Genomic DNA, 27,414 nt, shown 5'->3' with positions numbered 1-27,414 from the left:
GAAAGTATCTCTTCCAACCCCTTTCTTTTATAAATGAGGAAACTAAGGCCCATGGAGGGGAGGGGATTTGTCCAAAGATGCTGGCTGGCTTCTCTCTGTGTGTGCTCCAATGGAGCCAGCCTCTTTCCTGGACTGGCAGCCCCATCCATGGGCTCTACTTCCCTCACCCCTTCCAAGGAAATAATCAACCAGGTCAAGCTCATTACATTAGTACAAGATCACACTTTAGTCCAACACACATTTGCATAAATACTTGAAAAGGATCTCTCTCTTTCAGGCAGATGTTTTGAGAACATCTGGCCACCCACTCTCCCTTATTACTTGTAGTCTTTCAGGCAATGGAGTTTAATACTGAGGATATCATTGTCATCTTTTTAAAGACAGCTCGAGAGACATATTTAATGTCCCTTATTCTGAAAGAGCTTTTCTTTCCCTTCCCTTTCCACTATTTCTTTTCCCCCTTTGAGGTAGATTATCTATTGGGGAAACCAAACAGATAGCAATTTGTTCTTCCTCCTTGAAAATTTTTAGTCTGATATAGTCCTTTGAAAACAGGTTGACACCAAGTCTATACTTAGGTCAGTAAGTGCATTTTTGCCTTTAAACCTATACCCTCTATTTGAACCCAAGCAAGGTCCACTCAACAGCCTTTATGATCTGTGCCTTTTCCCTCCTCCCCCTTTTCATTTTTGTAGTCCCCAGGGGGCTGTGGCAATAGGAGGCCAGGGTGGGATGCATTGCCCCAACTAATGTTGTCATCATAGGTGGCTGCCTTTGTCCATTCCCCAGTACCATGTCCATGAGCACGAGGACCATAGACCTTTACTGGGTCACAGAGGGCAGGGTCGGTTCCCACAGGGCTTGGTGTCCTCTGGCTTCAGAGCCTTGTTGCAGGTAGATGAGGCTTGGCCAGAGGGGTCCCTGCACTCCACTGTCCGCCTCTGCCAGCCAGACCCACAGGTGCTGGAGCATTCAGTCCAGTCCCCCAGGACCCACTGCACATTTAGCAGGGGCTGGATGACGTTGGTGGTTGTCTTCTCCTTTCCTTTTGGTTTGAAGACCACATTCTTGGGAATAAAGAAGGTGTACTTGACTTTTGGGGGAAAGACCTCACTGGAAACAGTCAGTAGCTGGACAGTCAAGGGTTCTGGCAGTGGTCTGAAGCTCTGGAGCCGTTCCAGGGTAGCAATAGAGCCACTGTACTTAAGGATGGTCCCCTTTAGGAGGATGTCCTGTTCCATGGCTGAGATGGCCAAGTCTCCATTGAGCAGGTACCGCCCATTGGCAGTCTTCAAGGCCAGGTAGTTGCCGTCATTCCGAATTCCCCCGTGGCTTCGCTGTTTCACATCAATGTTGGTGGCCCCAGCTGGAATGGTGACTATGTCATTGTATCCGTACCTACAGGGAGAGAGAGACACTTAAGGGTAGTGGCCAGAGAATCCAGGCTGTGATTGTGGCCCAGGAATTAGAATGCTTGTGACTGCTGGAAAAAACATTTTCTCTCAGACAAGGTTGGAGATGAGTGAAGAAAGCAAGGCATTTAGAAATGGCTCAAAAAGTCCTTAAGAAATCAACTCTGGGGGCTGAAGGAATACTTGGCATTCAGTTTTTGAAGTTTTTTTGCTTAATCTGGCAATTATGTTCCAAATTATTGGGTTGAAATTTTAGATATGTCTATCTCTAGATAGCCCAGAGAGTAGGAGAGCAAGCCCAGAGAACTTTGAGAGGCATCCTGGTGTTGCCAAACCTACCACCTCTCAGTTTAAATGAGCTCTCAAATCCAGTTCAGTGCACTGGTATTAAACTTTGTTTGGCCACCTCAGCACATAGAGCTCAAACCCACATGGAAACATCAGTTCCAGAGAACCATTCCAGAACCCTGTGAAGATGGAAATCTCATTCCACCTCTGTATTAATCTGCTACTAGAATTGGGATAGTGTCCACTTGGTTAATATTGTTCCAGGACAGGAACTAGTGAGATAAAACTTTCTTATGAGGAGGCTTGGCTAGCATGTCAGGAGGTTTCTTGGGTGTCATGATAACCCTCTGAGAAAAGGTGGAAAAAATGTTGAGGTGTAGAACTTGAGGTTGGTTGGATTAGGGTTGAACCTTTATTACCTCTCTCCTCCTTTCTTCCTCTGGGGAAGAATGGAGAAAGGAGGATGAGAACTATTCCAATTCTCTGTCTTTCTAGCCTGGGGAGGGATGTTGGGATGGGAGCAAGATGGATTGCTTCATCTAGGGCCCTGTGATCCTTTGGTCCAAATGATTAAGGACTAAAACAAAATCATACAGAAGGATTTAAAGTCATTGCCAGAGAAAGCAAAAAATCCTTTGCTTTAGCTTTCTATTTCCTTTGGGCTTAGAAATAGGAGGAAACTCTTCAGCATGTTTGTCTTAGGCAGATTGTGTTCTCTTAGTGTAGTGAAATGGGAGAACAGGATGGGATGGAGTGGGAGCAAGTGTAAATTTGCTAAGCAGGGTATCTTCAAATGTTTCTCGAAGACAATGAAAGAAATGTTTGTGTGGCACCAAATTGCCCATGTCTACTGATTTTCTTTTTTCAAGTGGTTTTATTTTTCCCAATTACATGTAAAGACAATTTTTAACAATTTAAAAAAAATTTTGAGTTCCAAATTTTCTACTGATTATCTTAACAAGCTCTGGGTCAGTATGGCATGTGGAAGGTATGACATACATCTCAAATATTGAGGACCAGCATTCCTGGTATGAGGCTCCCTGGTACAGTGATGGTTTTTGACTCCTCAAAATGCAAAATGGAAAGAAAAATGGACCTGGGACCTACCAAGAGAGTTGTGTTCTAGTCCTGGCTCTGTCATTAACTAGCAAGTTGATCTTGGGTGAGTCACTTAGTCTCCCTTTGTTTTATTTTCCTTGTCTGAAAAATGAGCATCATACTTACCTCACGAAATTATTTTGAGAGTCAAATGAGACTATAGAAATGAACACACAAGCATTGTATCAAGTATTATACAAATGTGAGGTATTCTTATACGTGAGTAAAGTGCTTAGAGTTCTTAGAAGAGGACCAAAAGGAGATGTCTTTTGTGTTTTGATGAAACTAAGGGCTGCAAGCAGAAAGAGTAGGACTCCCCATGCCAAAGATGGGACCACCTTCTGAAAGAATACTTGGAAAAGTCCTCATATTGCTAGGCCACTAGGGAGAGCATCCAGGGGTTCAGGCAATTGCTGTTCTCTCCTACTTAGAATACAAAAAGGAAAGACAAAGGACATTTGGGTCATTCTAGGGAAATGTATTTCAGAGGGAGTCCAGTCCTGCCTATGTCCTAATTTCCCCACCTGGCCACCAATCCTAGGCATAAGAGTTTGGAGAGACTCACTTGGAGTGGTTGAGTGAGCCTGAGATCTTCCTGCATGAAGAGCCACTGCCCCCACACACGCCACATTTGTCCAGTTTCCTAGGGGAGTCCACCACATGATCGCAGCCAGCCTTGACACATTGGCCATGGACACAGATGGATAGAGTCTCTGGCCCACACAGAGTTCCATCTATCACCTGTAATGGGGAGAAGCAAAGAAAAGCAGAATTCGTGCTAAGTCCAAGGGAGGCCAACTTAAGCATGGGGAGGTGAGTTCACTTTCCTTCTGAATTCTGAATCTGAGGATTCTTACTTTGGTTTCGAATACTTTGAATTCACTCCTTCCTCGAGCTCTGCAGAACAGCTTGCAACGGTCCCGGGGAGACACCCCTGCATACTTGGGGACCCACTGAAGGAGATTCCCATCATCGTCAGTAAAGTTGTAGGCATTGTACTTCTCACATTGCTGCTCTCTGAAACTCTTTCCTAAAAAGCAAGAGTAAGGGGTTTGGGTGCTGAAGAGGATGTGGAATTCTGGGAACTTTTAGGGAGGACAAAAAACTTTGAGGTTATATGGCCACTTGGGATACTACAACTGGGATTCACACTTTGGGTAGAGGACAGACTAGAAGACCTCTTCCATCTCTATAATTCTATGATTCTGAAAATTAAAAGAGAGAAACCCTGACCGCCATCATATTCAGGACTGAGTTGCAAAATCACTCAACACATTCTTATTTATTAACAGCTTTGGGAAGATCTTCATTATTTCCATTTTACAGATGAATAAGTTACAAGGTTCAAATCCCACCTCTCATGACCTCTTATGACCTGTGTGATCTTGGTCAAGTCAACTTTTCTGGGACTCAATTTTTGCATCTGTAAAATGGAGGGAAGGTACTTTGCACCAGTTGGATTGTAAGGTTCATTTTAACTCTAAATTTGTGGTGTTACTTAAGGAATAGGAAATCATTTGATAAATCTGAGAGTATACCAGAAATCAAGGAGCTTCTCCCAGAACAGAAGATAGCTTTAGTTTCTGTCCTCTATACAGTCACTCTCTTAGTTTCCTAATCTATTCTCATGGCTCCAAATAGCACCTCTATGCCAACAATTCCTCAAACTGTATCTTTAGTCCCGACCTCTTCTGCAACTCCAATATTTCCAACTGTATATAGGACATCTCCATTTGGAATGTATACTAGACTCTGGATTCAAGATACTTAGATCATAGACCTATTTCTGTGGTTCTGAATAAATGATTTCTTTGCTTCTATTAAATAAGGGCATTGTACTGGATGACTTCTAAGATTCTTTCCAGTTCTAACATTCTATATGATGGTGCTGGTACAATGGAAAGAGGACTGGCACCTCGAGCAAAAGATCTGAGTTCAAATTCCACCTCTGACCCTATCTTTGTGATCTTGAGAAAATCATTTATCTTCCCTGGATCTCAGTTTCCTCAACTGTAAAACTGAGGAGTTGGACCAGATGGCCTCATAACTTCCTTCCAGGTATAAATCAATGATCTTAGGACCTCCAACTCAACATATCCAAAACTAACATGCTCCCCTTCCCAAAGTCCCCATTTCTATTCATGGTACTACTATATATCCAGTTTCCAAGGCTGAAAATCTTGAGCTATCTTTGCCTTTTTTCTCTCATTTATCCCTCTCATTCCATCTGTTTCAGAAACAGTATGGCATAATGGGAGTTGGCTTTTGAAGCAGGAACAACTGAGTATAAGTTCTGTCTCTGACACATGTACAAATATCACTGTAGGAAATTCATTTTCAGTCCCCCAGGCAACCCTCTAAGACTACCAGCCACAGATGACTTGATGGAGAAATTTTCAGCACCAGGAATTCCTCATGCAGATGAAGTCACAGAGGTGGACCTTCTCCCTCCTCACCAAAAATAAAAGGTCATCTAGACTTATCACATATCTTGAATTTGCCTCTTTTCCACTGCCTAAGTATAGGCCCTTATCACCATATACCTGAATAATTGTAACAGTCTCCTAGCTGACCCTTCCAACCTCCAGTCTGTCCTTCAATCCATCTTGTATATGATTGCCTGATTGATCTTCCTAAAATACTGCTTTCATTATGTCATTCCCAGCTTGATAAGGACAGTAACCCCTTATTGTCTTCCACCTCATTTCCAAAGTCCTTGTTATAAAAAACCCTCTATAATAGAGCCTTGAGACTCCAAACCACACTCTCCTCTGCTAGAGTTGACACCAAGTCTTTAACATATTCCATGCTCATTCCCATGCCAACTCCCATGCCAGTCTCTCTCACATGGAATATCTCTCCTCACCTTTCTACCTGTCAAAATGGTACCTATTTGTCTAGGCTCATCTCAAGTCCATTGTGCAGAACACAATGGTAGGAACTGAGGGAGACAAAAAGATTAAACATTACATGGTGCTTGTCCTTATGAAGTTCATAGTAAGTGCTTAATAAATGCTTGCTGACTGATGGACTCACAGTCTTGTGTATTATGGGGTTAAAAGTCTAACAAAAATTCCTTAGTCATGGAATGAGGGAACATAATACAAATGAGTCCACATACTATAAAATGATAAGGGATAATGGTTTGACAGGGGTACAAAATAAGTGCTATGTCAGGTCTGAGGTGGGGAGGTATCTTTACTGACTGGGGGCATCATGGAAAAGATGGCTTCCTTCACAAAGAGTCCATTGTTCCTGCCTGCATGATGGTCTTTCCCTGAACACTAACTGCCCTTAGAATCTGTACCATACACTTTGTTAATTCCTTATTCATCATGTGTGTTGTGTCTTATTTCTCTTACTAGAGAAAGGCAGGGAGCATGTCCTGTATTTCTTCTCTATCCCCCATAATACCTAGCATAGTAACAGGCACGTCATATATGCTCAATAAATACCTGCTGATTGAGATGGCAACAGAATTATTCATCAGACCTGCTCCTCAGGCTACTTCCCACTCTATGTATTTTTTTCCTATATAGCATTGGACACATTCCACATACTAGGTCAGGCAAATTTCCACAATGCCAGACCACTGGCCACGGTTTCTAAGAGTAAAAGTCACTGACAAACCCTCCTCCTTCTTAGAAAAATGCAAAACAATGCAGTAGCGGATGACTGATTGCCTCTGGAGGCAGACCCTTTTTACCCTTTGTACTCAGGTAAATCACTCCTAAAGTTCTGTCTATCTTCTCATGTCTGGTAATATTTCTAGGAAATCAAGAGGGAGGTGAATGTGGGGTGACTATGGGGAAAAGGACTGATTTTCTCTCTCTTTCCCCTCCGTCTCCCCTCTTCCTCATGCTATTGTCCTTTAGTACTATTCCCCCATTCAAGTACACTTCTGTGCTTTTTTTTCTAGTAGGTACCAAGGGTAGGAATGTGGCCAGGAGAGGTAGAATTGTCATCTCTTCACTGGAAGGCTCAATCAGGTCCATGCTATGGACTCAAGGGAAGATGGTCAACTATTCTCAGAAAGAATGTGAGTGACAGACTCAGAAATCCTCCCTCTGCCCTGGACTGAGTGTTGGCTGTTTAGACATTGAGGCTTTGGCTCTAAACCCTCTGTGGAAAGTCTTTCCAAACATATAGCGGGGGTTTGGCAGCCACAAGATGGGTTACTATCCTAGTCACTCCATAAGAACAGCTGGGGTTTGGAGTGACCTTGTTGTCTGGACAGCTTTTCAACGCCCTACGTCCTCTCCCCCTCAGCCCTTTGTAAGATTTTTTCAGGGCAATGTCTGGTCCCAAAAAATTGGGTTTCCCTAGTTTCCTGAAGCTTGTTTCCATACTTGGTGCCTTCTTGTATCCGCTGATGCCAGCACAAAGAATCCTTTCATCTCAGGCTTAGACCTCCATTCCTGGAGACCTGCCCCCATTGTGTTCCTGGTGCTATGTAGCATCAGCAGAAGAACCTGTTACGAGCATTGCCTGTAAACAGCCAATTACCATCAGGTGGACATTCCTCAGTGTGACAGGACCGATATTTGGCTCTCTGGCCCATGCAGTACCGGCCTCCATTTCTCGGCTCAGGATCCTTGCAATCTCGGTAGGAGAACTGGACTCCTCCTCCACACGTTCGGGAACACTCTCCCCAAGGTCCCCATGGGGCCCAGCCTCCATCCACGACAGGCTGCAACACAGGAAACCTTAATGAGTCTGGTGCAGAGGCAAGAGGCTTGAATTCTCTGCACTAGTGTGGGCATGAGGTTTCCTGAGTCTCAGCCTAGTTACTTGGGAAATCTTATATCTAAGCTACCATCTCTAGTGGAAAGGTCACCCTGACGGATATTCTAGGAGGTGTTAAAGGGAGGAATGCTTTCAATTGAGTCACTGACCTCTATCTAAAAGGACTAGTCTTAATACAATATGGCCTCTAACTGTTGGAGGCTGGTAGCGTAGAGTTCCTACGTGGCAAGTTAAACCAATATCTATAAGGCCAAGCCACTGGTCAGAATTTCCAGGGATTCTTTTAGGGTAGAAGAGTTCAACCCTCACAAGAGTTTTGCAAGAGAATGTCTCTGGGATTGGTGGGGGCAATGAAGTAGATAAGTATCCAAAGTGGAGAGGAAATGTAGGCTTAGGAAATTATATGAAATGGCCTGACTAAATAGGCTGGTAAAGTGTGGAGCATAAGACACTCTGGAGAGCTGCACCCTTCTGGATTTTCCTAGACTACTCCTATTAGATCAGTGTGTAGAAGCAGGATGTAAAACTAACTGAGTGCTGAATGATGAAAGGGACCAACCCAGTGAACTCCAAAAAGGGCTCAGAATGAAAAGGAATAATCACACCAGACATTTGTATAGTGCTTTGAGGTTTCCAGATTTTTTATATACTGGGTGGCCCAAAAGTTTTCTTGCAGTCTGAAGCTATTAGACCTTTGGACCACCCTGTATTCTCACTGAATTCTCACTGAATTCTTTACAACAGCCCCATAAAATAGGTAGTAGAGGCATTATCATCCTCATTTTGCAGATGAGGAAAATGAAGATCTAGGAGTTTACTGGCTTGCCTAAGATCACATAGCTAGGAATAGCTCCTGGGTTTGATTCCAATGTTTTTGTTTTGTTTTTTTCTTTTTCTCTTACATCACAGCTACCTTCCAAATGTAAGAAACCTCATCATCCTAAGGTAGAAAAAACTTTGCAAGGAACAAAGAAATGAAAAACCTCATTTGTGCTGGGGAAAACGTATACTTCAAGTATGTGTAATCCTGGGGACCTGCTTTCTCAAATCCCTCAGAGAAGGTCTAGAAAGTCTTTCTTCTTCTTTACATGGCCCTATTCTCCTTTCTTTCTACTTCAGTTATGTAACTTCCCTGATGATGAAAATAACAGCCACTTGTATCTAGATTTAATGCTTCTGTTCTAACTGCAGGATGCCTGTCTTAAACTGAAAGCGGTTAGGGGGTAGGGATCACCTCTGTGTGATCAGCTTAGTATTATGTATGTGTTATCATATGCTGGAGGGTGATGGAAGGAGTGTGGTATAATGGAAAGAGGTTGGTCTTAGAAGTACAAGAGCTGGATTCAAGTCCAGCCTGCCTCTTTTACTTACTAACTTGATGAGCATGAGCAAGTCCCTAGACTTCTCTTAGAGGCAGCTAGGTGACTGAAACAGAGGACTCAGACCCAGGAAGACCTGAAGGTCAAATCAGAAATAAGCTGTATGACTCTGAGCAAATCACTTAGCCTCTGTTTCCTTATCTGTAAAGATGAGGATCATAATAGAACCTACCTCACAGAATTGTTACATATGCAAAATACTTTGCAAATCTTAAAGTGCTATATAAATTTTAGCTATTATTTTTAGACCTCAGGGGTAGCTAGGTGGGGCAGTGGATTGAATGTGGGGCCTAAAGTCAGGAAGACTCATCTTCCTGAGTTCAAACCTGGCCTCAGACACTTACTAGCTGTGTGACCCTCGGCAAGTCACTTAACCCTGTTTGCCTCAGTTTCCTTATCTGTAAAATGAGCTGGGGAAGGAAATGGCAAACCATGCCAAGAAAACCTCAAATGGTGTCATAAAGAGTTAGACATGATTGAAACAACTGAACAACAACAATCAGACCTTCTTCTCTGAACCTTGGTTTTTGTCATCTGAAAAATGGGGATAAGAATATTTGTAATACCTATCTCACCCTTTATAAATCCTATCATGCTGTATGAATGTGGGTTATGATTTGCTAGAAACATCTGGAGGCCCACCTTTTTTTACTAATGTGATCCCGAGTAGCCTCATCACTCACCTTTGGCTTCATCACTTCCTCTTCAGGCAGACAGCTACCATCCCAACATAGATGGCCATCTCTGCAGGGTGTTCCATCAGCCCAGGGCAGGCTGCCATTCTTGGTGTGGCAGAGTGGTTCAGCAGCGTCTGTACGGCACCAGAGCTGGGCACAGATGTCCTGGGCTGAGGTGTTGGGACAGTGGCGGAAGCCCGGTCCAAAGATCTGCTGGCATTGCCCGTCCAGCTTATAGAGGGCCTCACGGCCTGGGAGGCTGGAAGGCAGGGGGATAGCCGCAGTTGGGGCATCTAGTAGGCAATGACCTAGTTGGAAGAGAAAGGAATAAGCCTTTAATAATTCTCTGTGTCAAATTCAAATTCCTAACTATGGGCTTCCTGGCCTCTTTATTACTGATAATGTATTCCTCTTCCTCTACAGTTGAATTAATGCCAATTCTTGATCATCTACTTTTTTGGATCAGCAGCGAAGTCATATTTTGAGTTGTCTTTCTTGTTTCACTTTCAGCACAATTCTCAGTCATTTCCCTGCCTCCCCCAGTCCCTAGGCCCTCCCAACTAGTCATTGTAAACCTAGATAATGAAAGGTAATGTTAATATTTAATCTTCTTTAAATTTCAAAAGGCAAGGTTTTTTTCCACTGATGCTGATCTCGAACCCTTTAATACTTTATTTAACAAAAGGTGTTCTTGAGGGACCCAAAAACCAAACCTAACACAACAAATCCTCAAACCCATCTTCTAGTGGCCAGCCTTCTGGTGATCTGGGCCAACCTTCAACTTCTTTGAAATTGGCCTGATGCTCATATGACAGACATTTTGCCCTTCCAGCTTGGGAGACTCTTTCTAGGGTTTATCTTTCACTGCATGTAACCTTGGAGAACTTAGCATCACCTTCTTGCCATAATTGGGATTGGAGTAGGACTTGTGTAGAGGAATATTAATCATCGTAAAAAAAAACAAATATAATCTGCTGGGAAAAAATAAGTCAGATATCCCATAGGTAAAGAAATATGACATTTGGATTATTAGGAAGTAGTGTCATTGCTCCCCTCTACTAGGATAGAGAATCAAGGGTTATTTATGTCCTATCCCTATTTACCTGTTGGAATTCTTCCCTCAATTACATGAGCCTCCTCCCTGAATCCATAATTTTCCCTATTTTGCACTCCCATTGTTTCATTCATTACATAGGCTATTGCCACAGTTTGGGCTACTCTTAGCACTGTCCTTCAAACTCTGCTAAACACTCACCTTCCTCAGGGAGCTTTTCTGGACTCATTTCTCCCAACCCTGTAACTGGTACATTAGCCTTGGAGTTTGGATTGCTAGGAGATAAGGGTAACTGGGCAGTAGACCAGTAGTAGCCCTGGGGAGGTGTGGAGGGAAGCAAAATTTGATTCAGATCTCTAAAATCCCTTCCAATTCCAAAATTATATGATTCTCTGATTCCAGGGAAGATTCAGGTAGAAGGCTTTCTCCTATGGGGCAAATTCTAAGTGTTGTTAGCTCAGAAGAAAAGAGAGGTAGTCTAAGTGATGCCTACCATGTCCTCCATCCAGGAACTCTGTGATATATTTGGCACTGCAAGGAGACCAGGGCACTGTCTTGTTCAGGTGGACAAAGAGAGGAGCCATCATGTGGTGCTTGCCCATAGGCCCAAACAGTCGCTCACAGGTTTTGGAGTCATCATGAGGCATGCTAAGGACATGTCCTAAGGAAAAAGACACATTGTATTATTAACATGCCAGTCTCCCAATCTCCATCCCTTTCCTGTCTCCAATCTGCACACACCATCCCGCCTGACCTTAGGGTACTCCCCCTTAGTGCACCTTAGTGCAAACCTTTCAGGGGGACTCAGCTCAGTTTGTTCATCAGTTTTACAACTAAAGTTCTTACTGCATTAGACTGTGAGCTCCTTGAGGGCAGAGACTGTTTTATGCCTTTCTTTGTATCCCCAGGGCTTAGCATAGTGCCTTGAACATGGTGTTTCATAAATGCTTCTTGAATAGCTAACTGACTGACTTATTATTATCACAAGTAAAAGCTGTCTCATGATCAAGTTCATCCCTTTCTTATCCTGTCTCAACAATATTTTCTGGCAGCATCGTAGCCCTAGAATGTTTTTCCCAACCCAGATTCATAGTGGATCTTGAGATGCTACCTGCTTCAGTATGCCTTCTGGGATTACTTAGAAGAGAAGCATTGATTTCCCACTTCAACTCACTTCACTCTGTCTTAAAAATACACCTCTTTATTCATCACCCTGAAAAAAAACCCTTATGGCTTTACTTGTATGTAATGTTAAAAATTTCACTTATTTGGTTACACACATACTTGGTATGTGTCTTGTACATACCCATTTATGTACATGTTGTCTTCCTCATTAGAATGTAAGCTCCTTGAGATCAGGGACTATTTTTGCTTTTTATTTATATCCCAAGAGCTTGATGATTGATTTTTATGAATCTATAGTTTAAAAAAAATTTTTTTTGAAGCTAGAAGGGACCTTAGAAATTATCTAGATGTCACACACATATAACACCTGCTACTGGAATTGTTTGAGCTGCTGTATAATTGGGTATCTGCATAAAGTCCAGTAACAATCTAGTGAGTTTCTGGGAGTGGAGAGCCACTAAGCTGCCTGGGTAAAGGCAAACTGGCTCAGGTCAGAAACAGAGTAAGTCAAAGCTTTCATGCCAATAAGCAGCGGGTCCACTGAAGTCTAGCCTGAATGAGGCTCAAAACCTCCAAAAAAAAAAGCATTATCTAAGTCAACTTCCTCCTTTTACAGATGAGGAAACTGAGGCATAGAGAGGTAAATAATTCACTTAAGGTCATACAACTGGTTAATGGCAGAGCTGGGATTCAAATCTAGGTCTTTTCCTTTTCACTGACTCTTTCTACTAGAATGTACTGCCTTTCTAGCTATATGCATATCCATTTGTGTTTGTCCATACTAGTCTTTTGGTCTTAGGCCAGGAGTTCTTAACCTGGAGTCAGTGAACTTTATACACACACACATATGTATGTGTGTGTATGTATATATATATATATATATATTTTTTTTTTTTCTTATAACAGTATTTAAATCTGATTGGTTTCCTTTGTGGTATTGTTCAGTCATTTGTTACTCCATTTAGGTTTTCTTGGCAGATACTGGAGTGGTTTGCTATTTCTTTCTCCAGTTTATTTCACAGATGAGGAAACTGAGGCAAAGAGGGTTAAGTGATTTGCCCAGGGTCACACATCTAGTGTCTGAGGCCTGATTTGAACTCAGGAAGCTGAGTCTTCCTGACTCTAGGCCCAGCACTCTAGCCACTTTGCCACCTAGCTGCCCCTCGGTTTCCTTTGTAATCCTATGTGTTTTATTTTATGCATTTAAGAACATTCTTAAATGTCTGGAAAGGACCCAGAAAGAGTTCATAAAACTTCACCAAAGTGTCAAAGGGCTCCATGATACCATAAAAGTTTAAGAACCTCTATTTTAGACTGAGGCCTTCAAGTGATCTGCACACCTTCAGCATATCCCCTTGATTCAAACAAGGCCCACCCTAGAGCCACATGCAAATGTGCTCCGAGTTCTCTGATAACAACAGTCTGCTTGTGGCCAATCAGGAGGCCTGTGATTTCCTCAGTACATGGGACAGCAGACAGCAGATAGACCAGGAAGAAAAACTCACCTAATTCATGGGCCAGAGTGTAGGCAGCCTGGAGTCCCTCATCCTCGATCACAGAACAGCTCTTGTCCGGGTCACATATAGTTCCAATGTCGGCCACACCCAGGGTGTCACAGCTCTGTTGCCCACAGAAATCCTACTTGGAGGAAAGACAGTTTGTAAGGAAGACAGTCTCACAGAGGGGCAACTAGAAGAATATTAGCCGCTTTACTCTCCTACTTAGGGCTTTTAACCCAGAGAATACTTGCACAGTGACCTATAGAGCAATTTGTATTTTCTAAGCCATTCTCATGGAACTGAAGAGTATTATCAGCAGCCTATTATTCCTAGGTTTTCTGCTACTTGAATCCTATGATAGAATCTGATATTTAGAGTTAGGAGGCACCTCAGAGGTCTTTTAGTTCAAGCTCCTCATTTTACAGATGAGGAAACTGAGGCTCAGAGAGATTAAGTACTTTGCCAGTTAATGAGAGAGACAGGATTAGAACCTACTTGGTGTATTTTCCCAGTTAGACTCCTGGGGCAGCTAGATGGCTCAGAGGATAGAGCATTGGCCCTGAAGTCAGGAGGACCTGAGTTCAAATCAGGCCTCAGAACAAACACTTGACACTTACTAGCTGTGTGACCCTGGGCAAGGCACTTAACCCCAGTTGCCTTAAAAAAGAAAAAGTTTAAAAAGAAAAGTTACACTCAGACTCCTGCTGTTTTTCCTTAGGGATTCATCAGTCATCAAGATGTGGAAGGATGATGGAGTTCTGGATGATGTAAGAGATGACCCAGAGATTTCTACTCCTCCTTAAAGAAGCCCCGGGGGCCAGCACAAAGGCAAACTCAATTTTTTCTTACAAGTGAAATCCTTGGTTTTCTTGATCACTTTAATTGCAATGACTACAAATGGAGGTCAGCACCCCTTTCTAGAGCCGCTGAATGGGAAAGTATATCAGCGATCGTGTAGTCTGGTCTACACTTGAACAAAATTCCTCTTCCCAATATACTCCACAAGTAGACAGTCAGCCTCAGTTTGAAGACATCCAGTGAAGGAAAAACTGCTACCACCCATGGCAACCCATTCTGTTTTTGGTTAGCGTTCATTGTAAGGAAATTTGCCTTTCTGTCAAGTCTAAATCTGCTTCTTTGCAACCTCCATTCATTGCTGTTAGTTTGGACCTGCACAGTCTCGTTATTGAGGCTCTTCAAATGATTGAAAACAACTATCACCTCTCTTATCCTGGACACTATTGCTATCTTAATGGTACCGAAGACTGATACAGCTTTTTGGATTGCCACACCACATATTACCTCATGAAGCTTATAGGACACTGAAACTCCTAAATCTTTGTTCATAGGAATGGCTGTCTAGCCCACATCTTTCTTACTTCTCACCTTTGTGGTTCACTTTTCAGTCCAAAATTTTAAATTTATTTTGGGGCAGAGAGGTGGTGCTGTGGATAGAGCACAGGCCCTGGAGTCAGGAGGACATGAGTTCAAATTTGTTCTCGGGAATGTGAGCCTGGGCAAGTCACTTAACCCCAAGTGCTTCCAAAAAAAAAGATTTCTATTGAATTTCAACCTAGATCTGGCCCAATGCTCTAGCTGGTTGAGATTTTTAATTTTGGATCCTGAATTTGTCTCACATGCAAATGCCATCAATGTATTTTACTAAGTGATTGACAAAAAACATTAAATAGCATAGGGCCAAATATGGATGCATAAAGGCATTCTACTTGGAAAACTCTGAAGATGACATCAAACTATTAATCACTACTTTTTTGGTTTGGGCATCCAACCAGTACAGTGACCAAAGATGTAATTTGCCCGGGCTTGGCAACATAAACTCATCTGGGGAAGATAGGTGATCTCTTACTATTTCATTCTTTATCTTGAATGTCATCTCCTTATTAGCCACTTTGTTCTGTCCTTTCTTGGGCTGATTTCTCCTGTAGATTTTTAAATTATTGGATTCTACCTATCCTTTCTCTGAAACCTCTGAAATCTGCTCTTTCTAAAGCATGTGTGACAGTGACCAATTTTCTTCTCCTGTATCACAAATGCCAAAAAGGAATGGTCATTTTCTTGTAAGATTCTCCCAATTTCTACCTCAGCAGCCAGATCCTTTTTGTTGCTATGAATCAGGTTCAGTCCTTTTTTGGTCCCTCTCCCTTCTGAAGGGTGAAATTATCACTGAGGTAAGCCAAGAAATTATTAGCTGTCCTGCTTTTTTTTTTTTTTTTGCAGGGGTGGGGTGGTATGGGAAAGAAGAGACAGAAAGAGACAATCAGACAATGAAACAGAGAGAATGACAGAGAAAGAATGAGATGGAGAGATTGAGACAGAGATGGAGAGAGAATGAGACAGCTCCAGCAGAAGTCTGGATAACTGAAATCTTGTCACTTGAGATCTCTCTCCTCTTTTACTTTAGTTGGAAGTATTTTTTTTTTCCATCTGAATTCAGAGCATCTGTGGGCTAGAACATACTTTTACCTCTAAAGGCTATTTAATAACCTCATTTGCCTTTAGGGGAGAATGCATTAAAACCACATTTGACATAGCACCTCTCCTAATTTTATAAGGCTATAGACAAGATCCCTCGCCTACCAGTTCCTGGGTTTAAACAACCATCTCTAGCAGAAATTCTTTCTTATAACTAACTTAAAGTCCACAAGCTGCCATTTACTCTCCTTTGCCAGTGAGGACTTGAGTGGACAGCCAGTCACGGAGCTCCAAATAAGATTGGCTCTTTCCTTTCCAAATACCCTACACTAAGATGTTTACCCTGACTCTTCCCACTCATGAGACTTTTGACCTTCAGACTGGACCAGACAGGAGACCTTTCCCTCCTGTAGGTAGGCCTGCTGGGGCTCCCTTTTGTCTGCTTTCCTCCTGTTCTCTTTTGAGCCCCAGGGCTTCCTGAAGCCAGGACCACAGACCTGTCTGGTGAGCAGAATGGCAGTATCATAGTGTTCAGGGTGGCGATCACTGGTGGGATTGAAACGCTGTTGCCAGCTGCAGAAATTGCGAAGGGTGAGTCCCCCGTTGTCTGACACTTCTGGCCCCCACTTTTCATCTTCCACCACCAACACCTTGACCACGACTAGGTTGATGGAGTTCTTCAGGCTGGGGTGCTTGTAGATCCGAGCCGCCACTGACATCAGTGTCAGAATGTGATTCTGCCAGGAGGAAAAGACACCAGGAGAAATAAAAGGTTAAATGCTGTGAGGAGGAACCAAGAACGCAGTTGATTGTCAAACAATCCCATGCTATAATGAGAAAATGGAGGCAGACAGAGGTGATGCGAATTGTCCAGGGTCACACAGCTAGCGAGGTCTGATGCAGAATCTGAACTTGGGTCTTTCTGACTCCAAGTCCAGTGTTCTATCTACTTGGACATACTTCCTCTAGACTACTTTGACTAGTTATTTTTAAAATAAATTTGGATTGTTCTTTTCTTTCATCCTTCCCTAACTAGAGACTCATCCCTTGTGACAAAGAGAGGGAAAAAAAGCCAATTCAGAGAAAGTAACCAAATACATCTAAAAGTCTGACCTTTTATGTAGTATTTCATACCTATGTTCCTGCATAAGAGGAGGTGAATTTCTTATTTCTTCCTTCTTTGGAGCTAAACTTGTCAACTCTTCTAATGCCTTCCCATGGCAAAGATGTTTTCTTGGAAAAAAGCAACTAATCCTATATCCAAGGTAAGAAGGGGCTCCTCCACCCGCCAAAAAGAAATTTGCCTGGTGGTCTATGGAGTAACCTGTACTTTTCAGGAAAGAGGGAGCAACATTGAGCCACTGACATTGGAGACTGCCTGCATGGTGGCTTGGTGTCAGGAGCCTCTGTCTACACAGTTTTGAGGATCTACTCAGGCCTTAAAAGAAATGAGTGAGTCTAATGAGACAGCTCGGGATCACACCTGCTCTTAGTTCCTCCCAGGGAAGGTTGAAGGCACAGAGATCATAGTCTGGCCACGGTCCTATTCCCAAATTGCCAATTGCTTCCACGCTAGATTCCAGGGGTTTGAGAACAAGCCAGATTCCCTAGTGTCTTTTCCTTTCTCAGGGTCTTTTTCAAGCTGGCCCTCTTGGACCAGTTGGCACAGGGAGAGGGGAAGGGGCAGAGTGATAGTCCAGAACTGACTAGGGAACTAGGACCCTGGCTCCCTGTCCTCAGGACAGCATCCCACATCCTCCAGGTCGTGTAATTCTATCTCCCTTCTCCTCTGCGGTCAGGTAGGTGGGAGGGTGGTGAAGACTGCAGAGGAAAATCCGGAAAGGGACATTCCACAGGCTGAAGCCATGCATGGGAATTTCAGACGAATCCCATTATTTGTGAATGGGATTTGTCCATGCACCTCTTGGGCCGTGAGCCAGGCATTTGGACAGCCTCGCAGACATGGGGTTGGGAGGTTACTTAGCATGTCAAGCACTCCAACAATGTTTAGGCTGATGTAAATATCTTATCAGCAATGCTAGAACTTGGCATTGGCTCTTGGAGTCAGATTCATGAGAAAAAAGGCAATTATTATGCAACCCTAGGCCAAGGGCTCAGGGCAGTAGCTATCCGGGGCTCATTCTCAGACCGGATCCTTTTTTTAGACGGTGTTCAGAGGGACAAAAAGAGGCACTTGTCTTCTGGAGAAGGGAGGCAGAGGGTCTGACAGAACAAGAGCAGCTCCCTAGGACTTCTTTACAGGTTTATGAAGCTGATTATTCCCAAATGATTGCTCTTTTCTGGATCTGTTTCCAAAGTCCTGAGTTCAAATTTGGCCTCAGACACTTAATAGCTGTGTGACTCTGGTCAAGTTACCTAACGTCTCTTTGTTTCAGATTCCTCAATTGTAAAATGGGGTTAATAATAGCACCTACTTCCCAGGGTTGTTGGAACTATCAGATGACATAATAATTGTAAATCGCTTAGCAGAGGGCCTGGCATAAAGTAAGCACTATGTAAGTGTTAGCTATTATCATCTGTCAAGTAGTGATGATGACTTTCATAGGAGTTGTAAGGATGAAGGAAGTAGCAGATATCAATTGTTTAGTGCTAGTCACAGTGGTTGAGCACATGGTATTAAAGGCTTTAAGAAATAAGAGTAGTCTCTGCTTTCCCCCGCCCCATCCCCCAAACACACAAGACTGAAAGTAAAACACCAGTTTTCTTTGAAGAAAATATCTGTCATCCAGTTATTTCAGTTGTGTCTGACTCTTCATGATATCATACCATTTCATTTTCCAGCTCATTTTACAGATGAGGAAACTAAGGCAAACAGGATTAAGTGACTTGCCCACGGTGACAGCTAGTAAGTGTCTGAGGTTAGATTTGAACTCAGGAAGATAAGTCTTCCTGACTTCAGGCCTGACGCTCTATCTATCTACTGTGCTACCTAGCTACCCTGAAGAAAATACACATGGCTTCTTCAGAGGACAGAACAGGAGGGAATGGTGCACAGGAAAGACTGAGGGTAGACTCTGGGAAGAACTTAATATCCATGAAAGCCTTAAGATATTTGAACACAAGGGAAGCCTTTAGAATTACAAGTTTACCTTGAGGTAGGAGATTGGACTATGGAATAAAAACTCACATTTATATAGCGATTTACAAAGTACTTTCCTCAGAACAACCCTATGAGGTAAGTAGTATAAAGTTGTTTTTTTTTCCCCCTCTCTTAGACCTGTGATTTCATCAGTATGGGAGCTCCTGGTGAGGAAACTCCCTCTACTGGGGTATATTTACAACTGTTCTTCAATTAATAGTCTCAAGGTATCTAGTGTATTTCAGTGGTAGCACTTGAACCCAGGTCATCCTGACTCCAAGGCCAGTCCTCTATATACTATCAGTGGCAACTTTATCATTCCCATTTTACAGGCAAGAAAACTGAGGCTCTGAAAGCTTGACTTGCTCATAGTTGTAAAGATAGTTAGTATCAGAGCTGGGACTTGAGGACAAGTTTGGCTCTGAGTTTGAGATGCTTTCCACTATGATGTACTGACTCATAACAATATGACGTCTTGAGGTCTTTGCTACCTTCTCATGATTTCTAGAGATTATCTGTCCACACCTATTAAAATGGAAAGACAGAAGCTTAATTCTCTTTGCTGAACCTCCTTTCCCTCTCCGTCACTTGTCACCTTAGCTCTTGGCTCTTTATTAGCTTTGATGGGTACTTAAACTTCCTCTTGGAGACAGTCCTTTGGGAGGAAGAATTAAGAAGGCACAGAAAACTGAGGTAGCTTACCTGGCAATAGCAGAGGCACCCAGAGGCAGGGGAACCTTTGATTCCCTGCTAATTCTTTGGGTCTGGGCCCATGCTCAACTTAGAAAGCCACCCTCTGTAGGTAGGCTCAGCGGCTGGCCAAGGAAAAGGTCAAGTTCACTTGTTCTACCATCTGGTATCTATTTATATTCACCCTTCCTACGGAATAAGTACGTGCTGCTGAGGAACAGAGAAGATCCTGTCTCCCTGGGCTGGTCTGGGCCTCAGAAGAGTCCACAGGAAGTGGAGAAGAAGAGGTGAGGGAGCTTGGCTGGGTGGAATGAGGCATCAGTGGCTGGACAAACTCTAGGGAGTCAGGCTCTGTACCTTGACCCTCACCCCTAAGTGGCATCCTTGACTGCAGATTCTCAGAGTTGTAAAGACTTTAGACACGATGTAGTCTCAACCTGAACCTGACCAAGAATCCCTTCTATATATATCTATATCTATATTTAGACAAATGGTCCTTCTATATCCCTTGAAGACCCTCAGTGGGAGCGGGGGAGGGAGCCTTACCTTCCAAGGCAGGCAACCCATTCTACTTGTGGACACTTCTTCAGTTTTTTTTTCCTGACATAGAGCATAAAGGAAGTCAGACCAAATCTCATGCTACCCCACCACCAGGCAGCGTTATAGGTGTCACAGGTACTTCTGATGGGCTGAATTAGAAGATTTTAGTCCCTTGAGACACTTTAGGGAATGGTTTGGCATCTAGATAGGTCTTCTCCATTAGGTGTTCCCAGGCTCTGGGAATGACCTTAACCAGGGGTGAGGAACCTTCAGCCTTGAGGCCACATGTGGCCTTCTAGGTCCTTGGATGCGGCCTTTTGACTGAGTTCAAGTTTTACAGGACAAATCCTTTTATTAAAGGGGTTTGTTCTGTGAAGTTTGGATTTAGTCAAAGGGCCACACTTGAGGACCTAGAGGGTCACATGTGGCCTCGAGGCCCCAGGTTCCCCACCCCCGACCTTGATGTTCTAGTGGACCACCTTGGACGTAACCTATCCTTTGATTCCTGTAGGCATCAGATGGGAAATCTTCTAAGAGAGCCGACAGACAACCAAAAGTAAATGGTGAATGGCATCCTTTGATACCCTGCTTCTTCCTACTGGATTTCCCCCATGGGCCTAAGATGGGTCGCAAAGAAGAAATGTTTTTTTGCTTCAGCCCCAGACACCTCCTTTCTCTGAGACTGATCTCCTAGAACCTGAAATAATTCTGAAGGGTAGGGTGGCAGGAGGGCTTAGAAAGAATAGAGTGATGAAAAGAAAAGAGAAGGTCCAGGAAGAACTGCTCTCGTCCTTCCTTCCTCATGAGTTCAAAGGTTTTCAGACCCTTGAAATATCCTTAGCCAGAACACAAAGGGAAACCACCTCTCCAAAGCAGGTTATTTTAATAACAATAATAACTAGCATTTATATAGCCCTTTAAGGTTTGCAAAGCACTTTATATATGTCATCTCATTTGACATCTCATGACAATTCTCTGAGATGGGTGCTGTTATTATCCCCAGAGGAAACTGAGGCAAAAATGGGTTAAGTAACTTGCCCAGTGTCACAAAGCTAGTAAGTGTCTGAGGCAGGAAGTAGATTAAACACCAGAAGATTACTCTCAAACATATTACTTCTCCCTTCCATATCACACATCTGTGCTAGGGAAAAATACAAGTTACTGCATGGATCATGGCACATGTCCACTACTTTCTGGTGGAAATTCTACCTGAACCATCCAAGATGGCAACGTTTAAAAAATAATAACTAGTCATCTATGGGTTTGTGCCTTTAAAATAGGCTTACTTCACTGATGAGCTGTCCCATCAGTACCCACAGAGGGCAGCCACCTCTGCTAAGCAGCAGTACCTGTCAGAGGTCAACAGCTGTCTCCTCTTGCTATTTATATCTATAACAATGACTCTGTTTGGCACAATGAAAGGGAAAAGAATTTTGGGTTTAGGGTCCAGAAGCAGATCTGCTACTCATGACCACATAGCTAGAAAATCATTTAAGTCTCAGTTTTCTTATTTGTAAAATGGGGACAACAATGTTTATACTATCTCAGGTTGCCTTGAGGAAACACAATCTATAAATGTGAGTTATTATGCAGTTGTATCCCTTCATTTAAGACAGGGCTGCTTTCAAACCATTATAGGCAAATATTTGTAGAGGAAGAGATCTTCTGACCTCTTTCTTGTGGTTGGTTGATTTTCATTTTTTTCCCCTTAGCTGTGGGAACTTAGGAAAGTTATTTCCCCTGTAGAAGCCTCATTTTTTTCATCTGTAAAATAGGTATAGTATTTGTACTGCTTAACTTGCAGCCTTATTGTAAGGAAGGGGCCTTGTAAATTCTAGAGTGCTATGGAAATGTAAGCTATTATTATAATTGGGACAACAATTGTAGGCATGTTTGGGATGTGTGTGGGGTAGAGGTGAAAAGAGCAGAATACTGGGCATTTAGACACTTTCCTTGGGAAAGTTCCCTTATCTTTTGACTGTGTTGATTTGAACAACTATATCTGACAGTATAGGATAGGGTGTAGAAAAGAAAAGTAGGCAGAATGTAGCTTACAATTTAAAGCAGGAGATCTCAAACTTTTTTGTGTCATGGTCCTCGTTGGTAGTCTATGGACTACTTCTCAGAATGATGTATAAAATAAAATATGTAGGGTTACAAAAGGAACCAGTTATATTGAAATACAGTTTTATATTATATATACATATATATAATACACATGTACACGTGTGTATGTGTATGTGTGTACACTATATATATATATATATATATATATATATATATATAGTCTCAGGGCTTGTGGGGTAGCCTTTTGGCACTTTTTTCCCCCTAGAGGATAAGCAGGATGAGGAAAGGAGACATTAGTGACCTGCCCTTAGAAACAGTCCTGTGGTGGTTAGGCATCAAGAGATTAGCTCAGTCTGCTTTGGAGAGGTTTTCCAACCCTATGCCTGAGGGCTCCAAAAGGACAGAAGAGAATTCAGAAGACCAGCCTTACTGAAGATACAATGATAAGCTGGACCCTCACCTAGGGGGTTCCCATGCTGAAAGACTTGGGGGGCACCAATCCATCTGCCACCCAGTCCTTTCTTGCTCCAGTTTCATCCGGGGTTACAATTAGCAGGAGCCGGATGTAGCCAGAGTTAATTGAATCTTCTGAGGTGGTCCCCTCCCTTTCAGAAAGCCCCTTTGTTAGAGCCCCTTAACTCTGAAATCAGATAAGGAGGTGGGAGGCAGGGGGCCCCTTTTGTCAAAGGATTAAGTGAACTCAATTGCATGGGTTCTGGAAAACTTCATAGGCGCCTGACAGTGAGACCTACCCAGGGCAAGTTTAATTCCTCCCTCCCTCCCTCATCCTTGAGGGTTACTGCTTTTTAGGATAGGGTAGAGGAGCAAAGCAGTGGCTTATATGAGCTTCCCATGAAGGTAAAAGTCTGGACATGGGCCTTTTGAATTGTTAGCTTTAATTGTCCGTTCCCATAAGAGAGAAGACCATATTCAGATAAGTAGAGGGCCAACACAACCTGCCCTCCCCCCTTTTTATTTATTGAGATGCCTACTTCCCCTAGGTCAGGGACACGGGCTTCCTGAGGCTCTCAGAAGTAAAAAGGGACATTGGAATAAACAGTGGAAGATTAAGGCTAGAACTCAGGTCTCCCAATTCATAGTCCTGTGTCTTTCATGCTCTGCTACTAAACTTCTCATTAATGGAAGAAGTCTTTGGGAAACTGCTTGAAGAGATATATTATGCTATGTTATATTTTTTAAAGTGCTTATATGGAAAGGGGGTATCTTGGGCCCGGGGGTGACCCTGTGATCAAAGCTACACGGGGCTGTATCTGCTTCTCTTCTTTGTCCTGCTCTCCTAGCTGTGTTTTCATTTATTCTTCCAGGAGTGCCCTGGGAGGGGTGGAGAGGAGGGAAAAAGCATTGAGCAGAACACAGCTTGTCTGTTGTGTTCTGCACATCATCAGCTTGGTTCTGTAGCATCTCCACAGCCAGGGAGGACGTCAGACGAAAGAGGCCAGTGGGCGGTCATGGGAACAGCTGTGCCTCAGTCCCTTCTCTCCCCTCCCACCCCCAGCTTCACCAAAGTGGTGACAGCAGAGGAGGAGATACTCAGCGATATAACGAGATCAAGGTGGAGGCTTGTGGGCTAGTGCAGCTGAGAAGTTTTTTTTTTCCTTTTAGGATTAACTTCAGAAGCAGCCCCAGAAATGGACAGACTGACCCAAAGAGAGGAGAAAAGTTTAATGCTTTTTCTGGTAAGTTTCCCTATGCCACTGGGTATATGTGCCCAGATGAGAGTGTCCAGAAGTGCCTGTATATGATGTGGGGACAGAGATAGAGAAAATGTCTGTATACAGATGTGCTGAGTGTGACTCTAAAGCGTTAGGTCACCCAAGCCATGATCACAAAGAGCTTAAATGCTATTGGCAGGCATAGCCAGTAAGAGATAGCTAATATGCCAGACACTATAGACTTCTTTTGACTTTTTGCTGTAGGCTTGAACATAAGGGATCCAACGGCATTAATGTTAGCCTAGGAAGAAGGGGCTATGGGAAAGGAACTAAGTTTCACCTCTTCTTTACTCAAACTTCCCATCCATTTTATTGCCAAAATGAATTTTCTTCAGCCTAGGAAAAACAAGGGCTATCTCAGCTCAATCCAGTTGCTTGAAAGCATTTGGAACTTATAGGCTAGAAACCAAAGCTTGTCTGTCTCTGGCCAGCTGTAATGCCCAGTGATGACAGGTATTTGTTAAAAACAGGACCTTGAAGCTTCAGTTTGGTTATAAAGACCCCTAGATTACATCTGCTTTTCCTGTTTCCTCCCTCATTTTTCATAGGGTTTCTTCCTCCACTTTCCCTCCCCCCTTCTCTTTATCATTATCATTTTGATATATAAGCCAGAAACTAGCCTTGGGGATGGGTGGGGAAAATGAGTTTAGAGTGAATCTGTTATGCTCTGTTACTGGTAGGGCTCCCAGAGTAGAAGTACCTAAAATGAGGGAGGGAAAGCAGCAGTCCCCTTAAGCATATTTCTGGTATCTACTCTCTGGAGCCTTCTTTCTGTGAGAATTAGAGGAAGGAGGTAGGTTGACTGAGCAAGCCAGCACCTGCCTCTGATTCCGTGACCAATGTGGAAAATGTAAGCAACATAGACCCAAACCCAACCCATGTGGATAGACTGTCTGGGTGAGGTAGAGCTGCCTACCTGTGCTCTATGAGAAACCAGTACCAAGGGAGAGAGCAGGTTTGAGTGGCTGAGGCTTAGCCAGGGTTTTTGTGGTAATCAGAAGTATCAAGTAGAACTCCTGTCCCCTAACACTCCATATGACAATCGGGCTTGAATGAATTTCTTAATGACAAGAGGGAGTGGGAAGGTGGGGTGAAGAAGTGGAAGGTAAGCCTATTTCCTTTCCCACGGCTGCTTCCCTTTAGGCTGTCGTAAATACCCTTGGTCTCTTAACTTCATGCTGACTCTGAAGGGCACAGAGTGAGGTTCCTGGGAGTCTGGATTGATTGGCAGCCAGTGGATGCCCTTGGTTTGGAACTGATTTCTCCAGGCTCAGTGTTCCAAGGGATCAGTTTCTCCATTCCTGGCACAGGTCCTGGTTCTATTTTTCCCTAGGAGCAGGGAGAGGATAGCTCCCCCCTGTTTCTGGCACCCTGTTTACCAACTTGGGTCCTCCATACTTTGGGGAGGTGATGAGTCTTGGGGAAAACAGATATGTCCTGCTTTGTCCATTTTGACTACAAGCGGTTTGGGTACAATTTACTTACTTCTAGGGCTACTTCCTGTGCCCCACTTGAAGGTGGCTGTGTCTGTGATCTGAGATCAGCAAGGACACACAAAGTACAAGGCTTTAGAAAGATGGGCTCATACTACACTCATACATTTATAACACACACAGACACATACACACCATCCAAAGGGTTAAAACCCAACTATTCTTCTTCCCTCCCTTTTCCACTGAAGCTCTAGTTTCCAGAGTGGAGTTTCCCACTCTGCCAGGCACACAGTCCCCAGGCAGAAGTCCCATTCTCCTCCCATCTCATGTTGGTTGTGGGCACAACCCAGTTTTGCTGGGGCTGTGATCCAGGTTGGCAAATATGTTCTATACCACCCCTCCACCCCCATCAAGTTCCGCTGAGCAGATAGAGGATTTGGGTCACTTACTCTTCCCAGTGGTTCCCTCCCCCCCTCCCCCATGCCCTTTTCTTTGATGCAATCTGAGTTCTAAGGTTGAGAAGCTATAGCTGTTTACTCCTCCCTATCTTCATTTCCTTGGGTTCCTTTAGTTTCTTTGGGACAAATTAGGAAGTAGGGATGTCCTCCCAAGACGTTCCCAGTTAATCTGCACGGGGAGGAGATATTGAGAGGAACCTAGGAGGGGAATTCACCCACGTGTGCAACTTTGCCAGGTGCTTCCAGGATTTCAGAATCAGTGGTATGAGGAACAAGAAAAGCTATTTTCCCAGGAACTTTGTAAGTAAAACTAGTGATGAAATTAATGAAGAAGTGAGATTATGGTCCAGGTGGAAAAGTGAAGACAGAAAGAGTTAACACTTTTCCTGAGTAAAGGAGAGATGGAGAGAGAAAAGTGTCTAGAAGATTAAAAATAAGTGAAGGAGTAGCTAGAGGCAAGCAGAAAGTTCTTCCTAAGGGAAGACTGGAAAGAGGTGAGGTTGTTTGGGGATGCAGGCTGAAGCAATGAGGAAAGGCAAGGTAAGGACGGAAAGTGCGCTCTTACCTTCAGGTCCGATCCATAGAAACGGGCCATCGAGGCGTCTGCCACCAGCAGTGTCTCCACGTACCGAGCCTCTGACACAAAGCGCTTGGTCCTGCTGGTGGCCCCCAGGGGCGGCGGGGACTCGCTGGCTCCTTCCGCTTCTTCCTCTTCCTCCTCTTCCTCTTCCTCCTGGGGGTCTCCCTCCTGCGTCTCTTGCTTGGGCCCCAGAGGTAGAGGGCCTCCGTCGGGGGAGCCCGGCCTCAGGAGGCTAGCACGCTCCTCCAGCCCCCCGCGGAGCAGTCGGTGTGGCTGGGTAAGGGGGTCCCCCGCTCCTGCCGGGCCCAGGGGCAGCACTGTGAACTCTTCGCCGTCCAGCAGGAAGGAGCCACTCAACCCTCCGCACAGGCTGACGGCCACCAACGACTCGGGCTGCCCATTGACTGTGCCCGAGTAAAAGCAGCTCCGCAGCCCCTCCTCGCCTCGGACCGGCCCCCCCGCCCCGCCCAGGTGCTCGATCTTGAACTCTGGGGCCAGGAAGCTGGCGTCGGGAGCCAGGCGCAGGAGGAAAGCCTTCCCGAAGGCAAACAGGTGGAGAGCAATCTCCCCTTCACTGCCCAGCAACCTCGTGGGCACCACCACCTCATGGGCCTCCTCCCCCGGACTGGGCAGGGCCAGGGCGCTGGAGAACAGCAGCAGCGGCAGCAGCAGCAGCAGCGGTGACGGCAGCAGCAGCGGTGACCACGGCCAGGGGGAGGCGGCAGGGCCCCGGGGCAGGGCTGGGAAGGGTGAGGGCATGGGTGACTTCGGGGTGCGACTGGCACAGGAAGAGAGAAGCCCGGCCAGGGCAGTTGGGCAGGTGCTGGGAGCTGCTATACGACGGACCTGAAAGATCTGTCACCTCAGAAGAACCCCAGTCAACCCAGTGAATTCAGATTAAGGGGCAGTTGTGGGGGATGCGAAGGGAGGCAGGCAGCCCAGGGCTGGGACTCTGAGAACAATGAGAGAGGCCAAGCCGAAGGGCAAAGGGAGAGAGAAAGACTGGGCTCTGGGCTCCCTCCGGCGGCTCAGTGGCTCAGCCCGTTTCCCTCTTTGCGGAGATCTTGCCTCCCCGAGCAGCAGCGAGCTGGGGAGCCGGCTG

General features: G+C 44.3%; 1 protein-coding gene across 1 annotated transcript; it reads right to left on the bottom strand.

The window, feature by feature from the left end:
- Positions 1-202: 202 nt before the first annotated feature.
- ADAMTS8 (ADAM metallopeptidase with thrombospondin type 1 motif 8) lies at positions 203-27,414 on the bottom strand. Its single transcript, XM_027877566.1, has 9 exons — positions 26,298-27,414; positions 16,209-16,448; positions 13,285-13,417; positions 11,148-11,315; positions 9,607-9,908; positions 7,305-7,488; positions 3,656-3,828; positions 3,364-3,539; positions 203-1,398 (listed from the first exon to the last, which is right to left on the bottom strand). Exons 1-9 carry the CDS (start codon positions 27,069-27,071, stop codon positions 831-833), a joined length of 2,718 nt encoding a protein of 905 aa, XP_027733367.1. The 5' UTR covers positions 27,072-27,414; the 3' UTR covers positions 203-830.

The sequence above is a fragment of the Vombatus ursinus genome, unplaced genomic scaffold (genome assembly GCF_900497805.2).
Source record: "Vombatus ursinus unplaced genomic scaffold, bare-nosed wombat genome assembly UNPS02014813.1, whole genome shotgun sequence".
Classification (NCBI taxonomy): Eukaryota; Metazoa; Chordata; class Mammalia; order Diprotodontia; family Vombatidae; genus Vombatus; species Vombatus ursinus.
The sequence above is the reverse complement of the archived record's forward strand: the minus strand, read 5'-3'. Positions and strand labels throughout refer to the sequence as shown.

Bases quoted from the DNA above. Each gene is read 5' to 3' on its own strand.
- ADAMTS8 (XM_027877566.1), bottom strand. From the start codon at position 27,071: ATGCCCTCACCCTTCCCAGCCCTGCCCCGGGGCCCTGCCGCCTCCCCC. The intron at 11,316-13,284 runs GTGAGTTTTTCT...CTTTTTCCTTAG, and splicing joins CACTCTGGCCCATGAATTAG to GACATGTCCTTAGCATGCCT. The intron at 7,489-9,606 runs GTGAGTGATGAG...CCTGTGTTGCAG, and splicing joins AGGAAGTGATGAAGCCAAAG to CCTGTCGTGGATGGAGGCTG.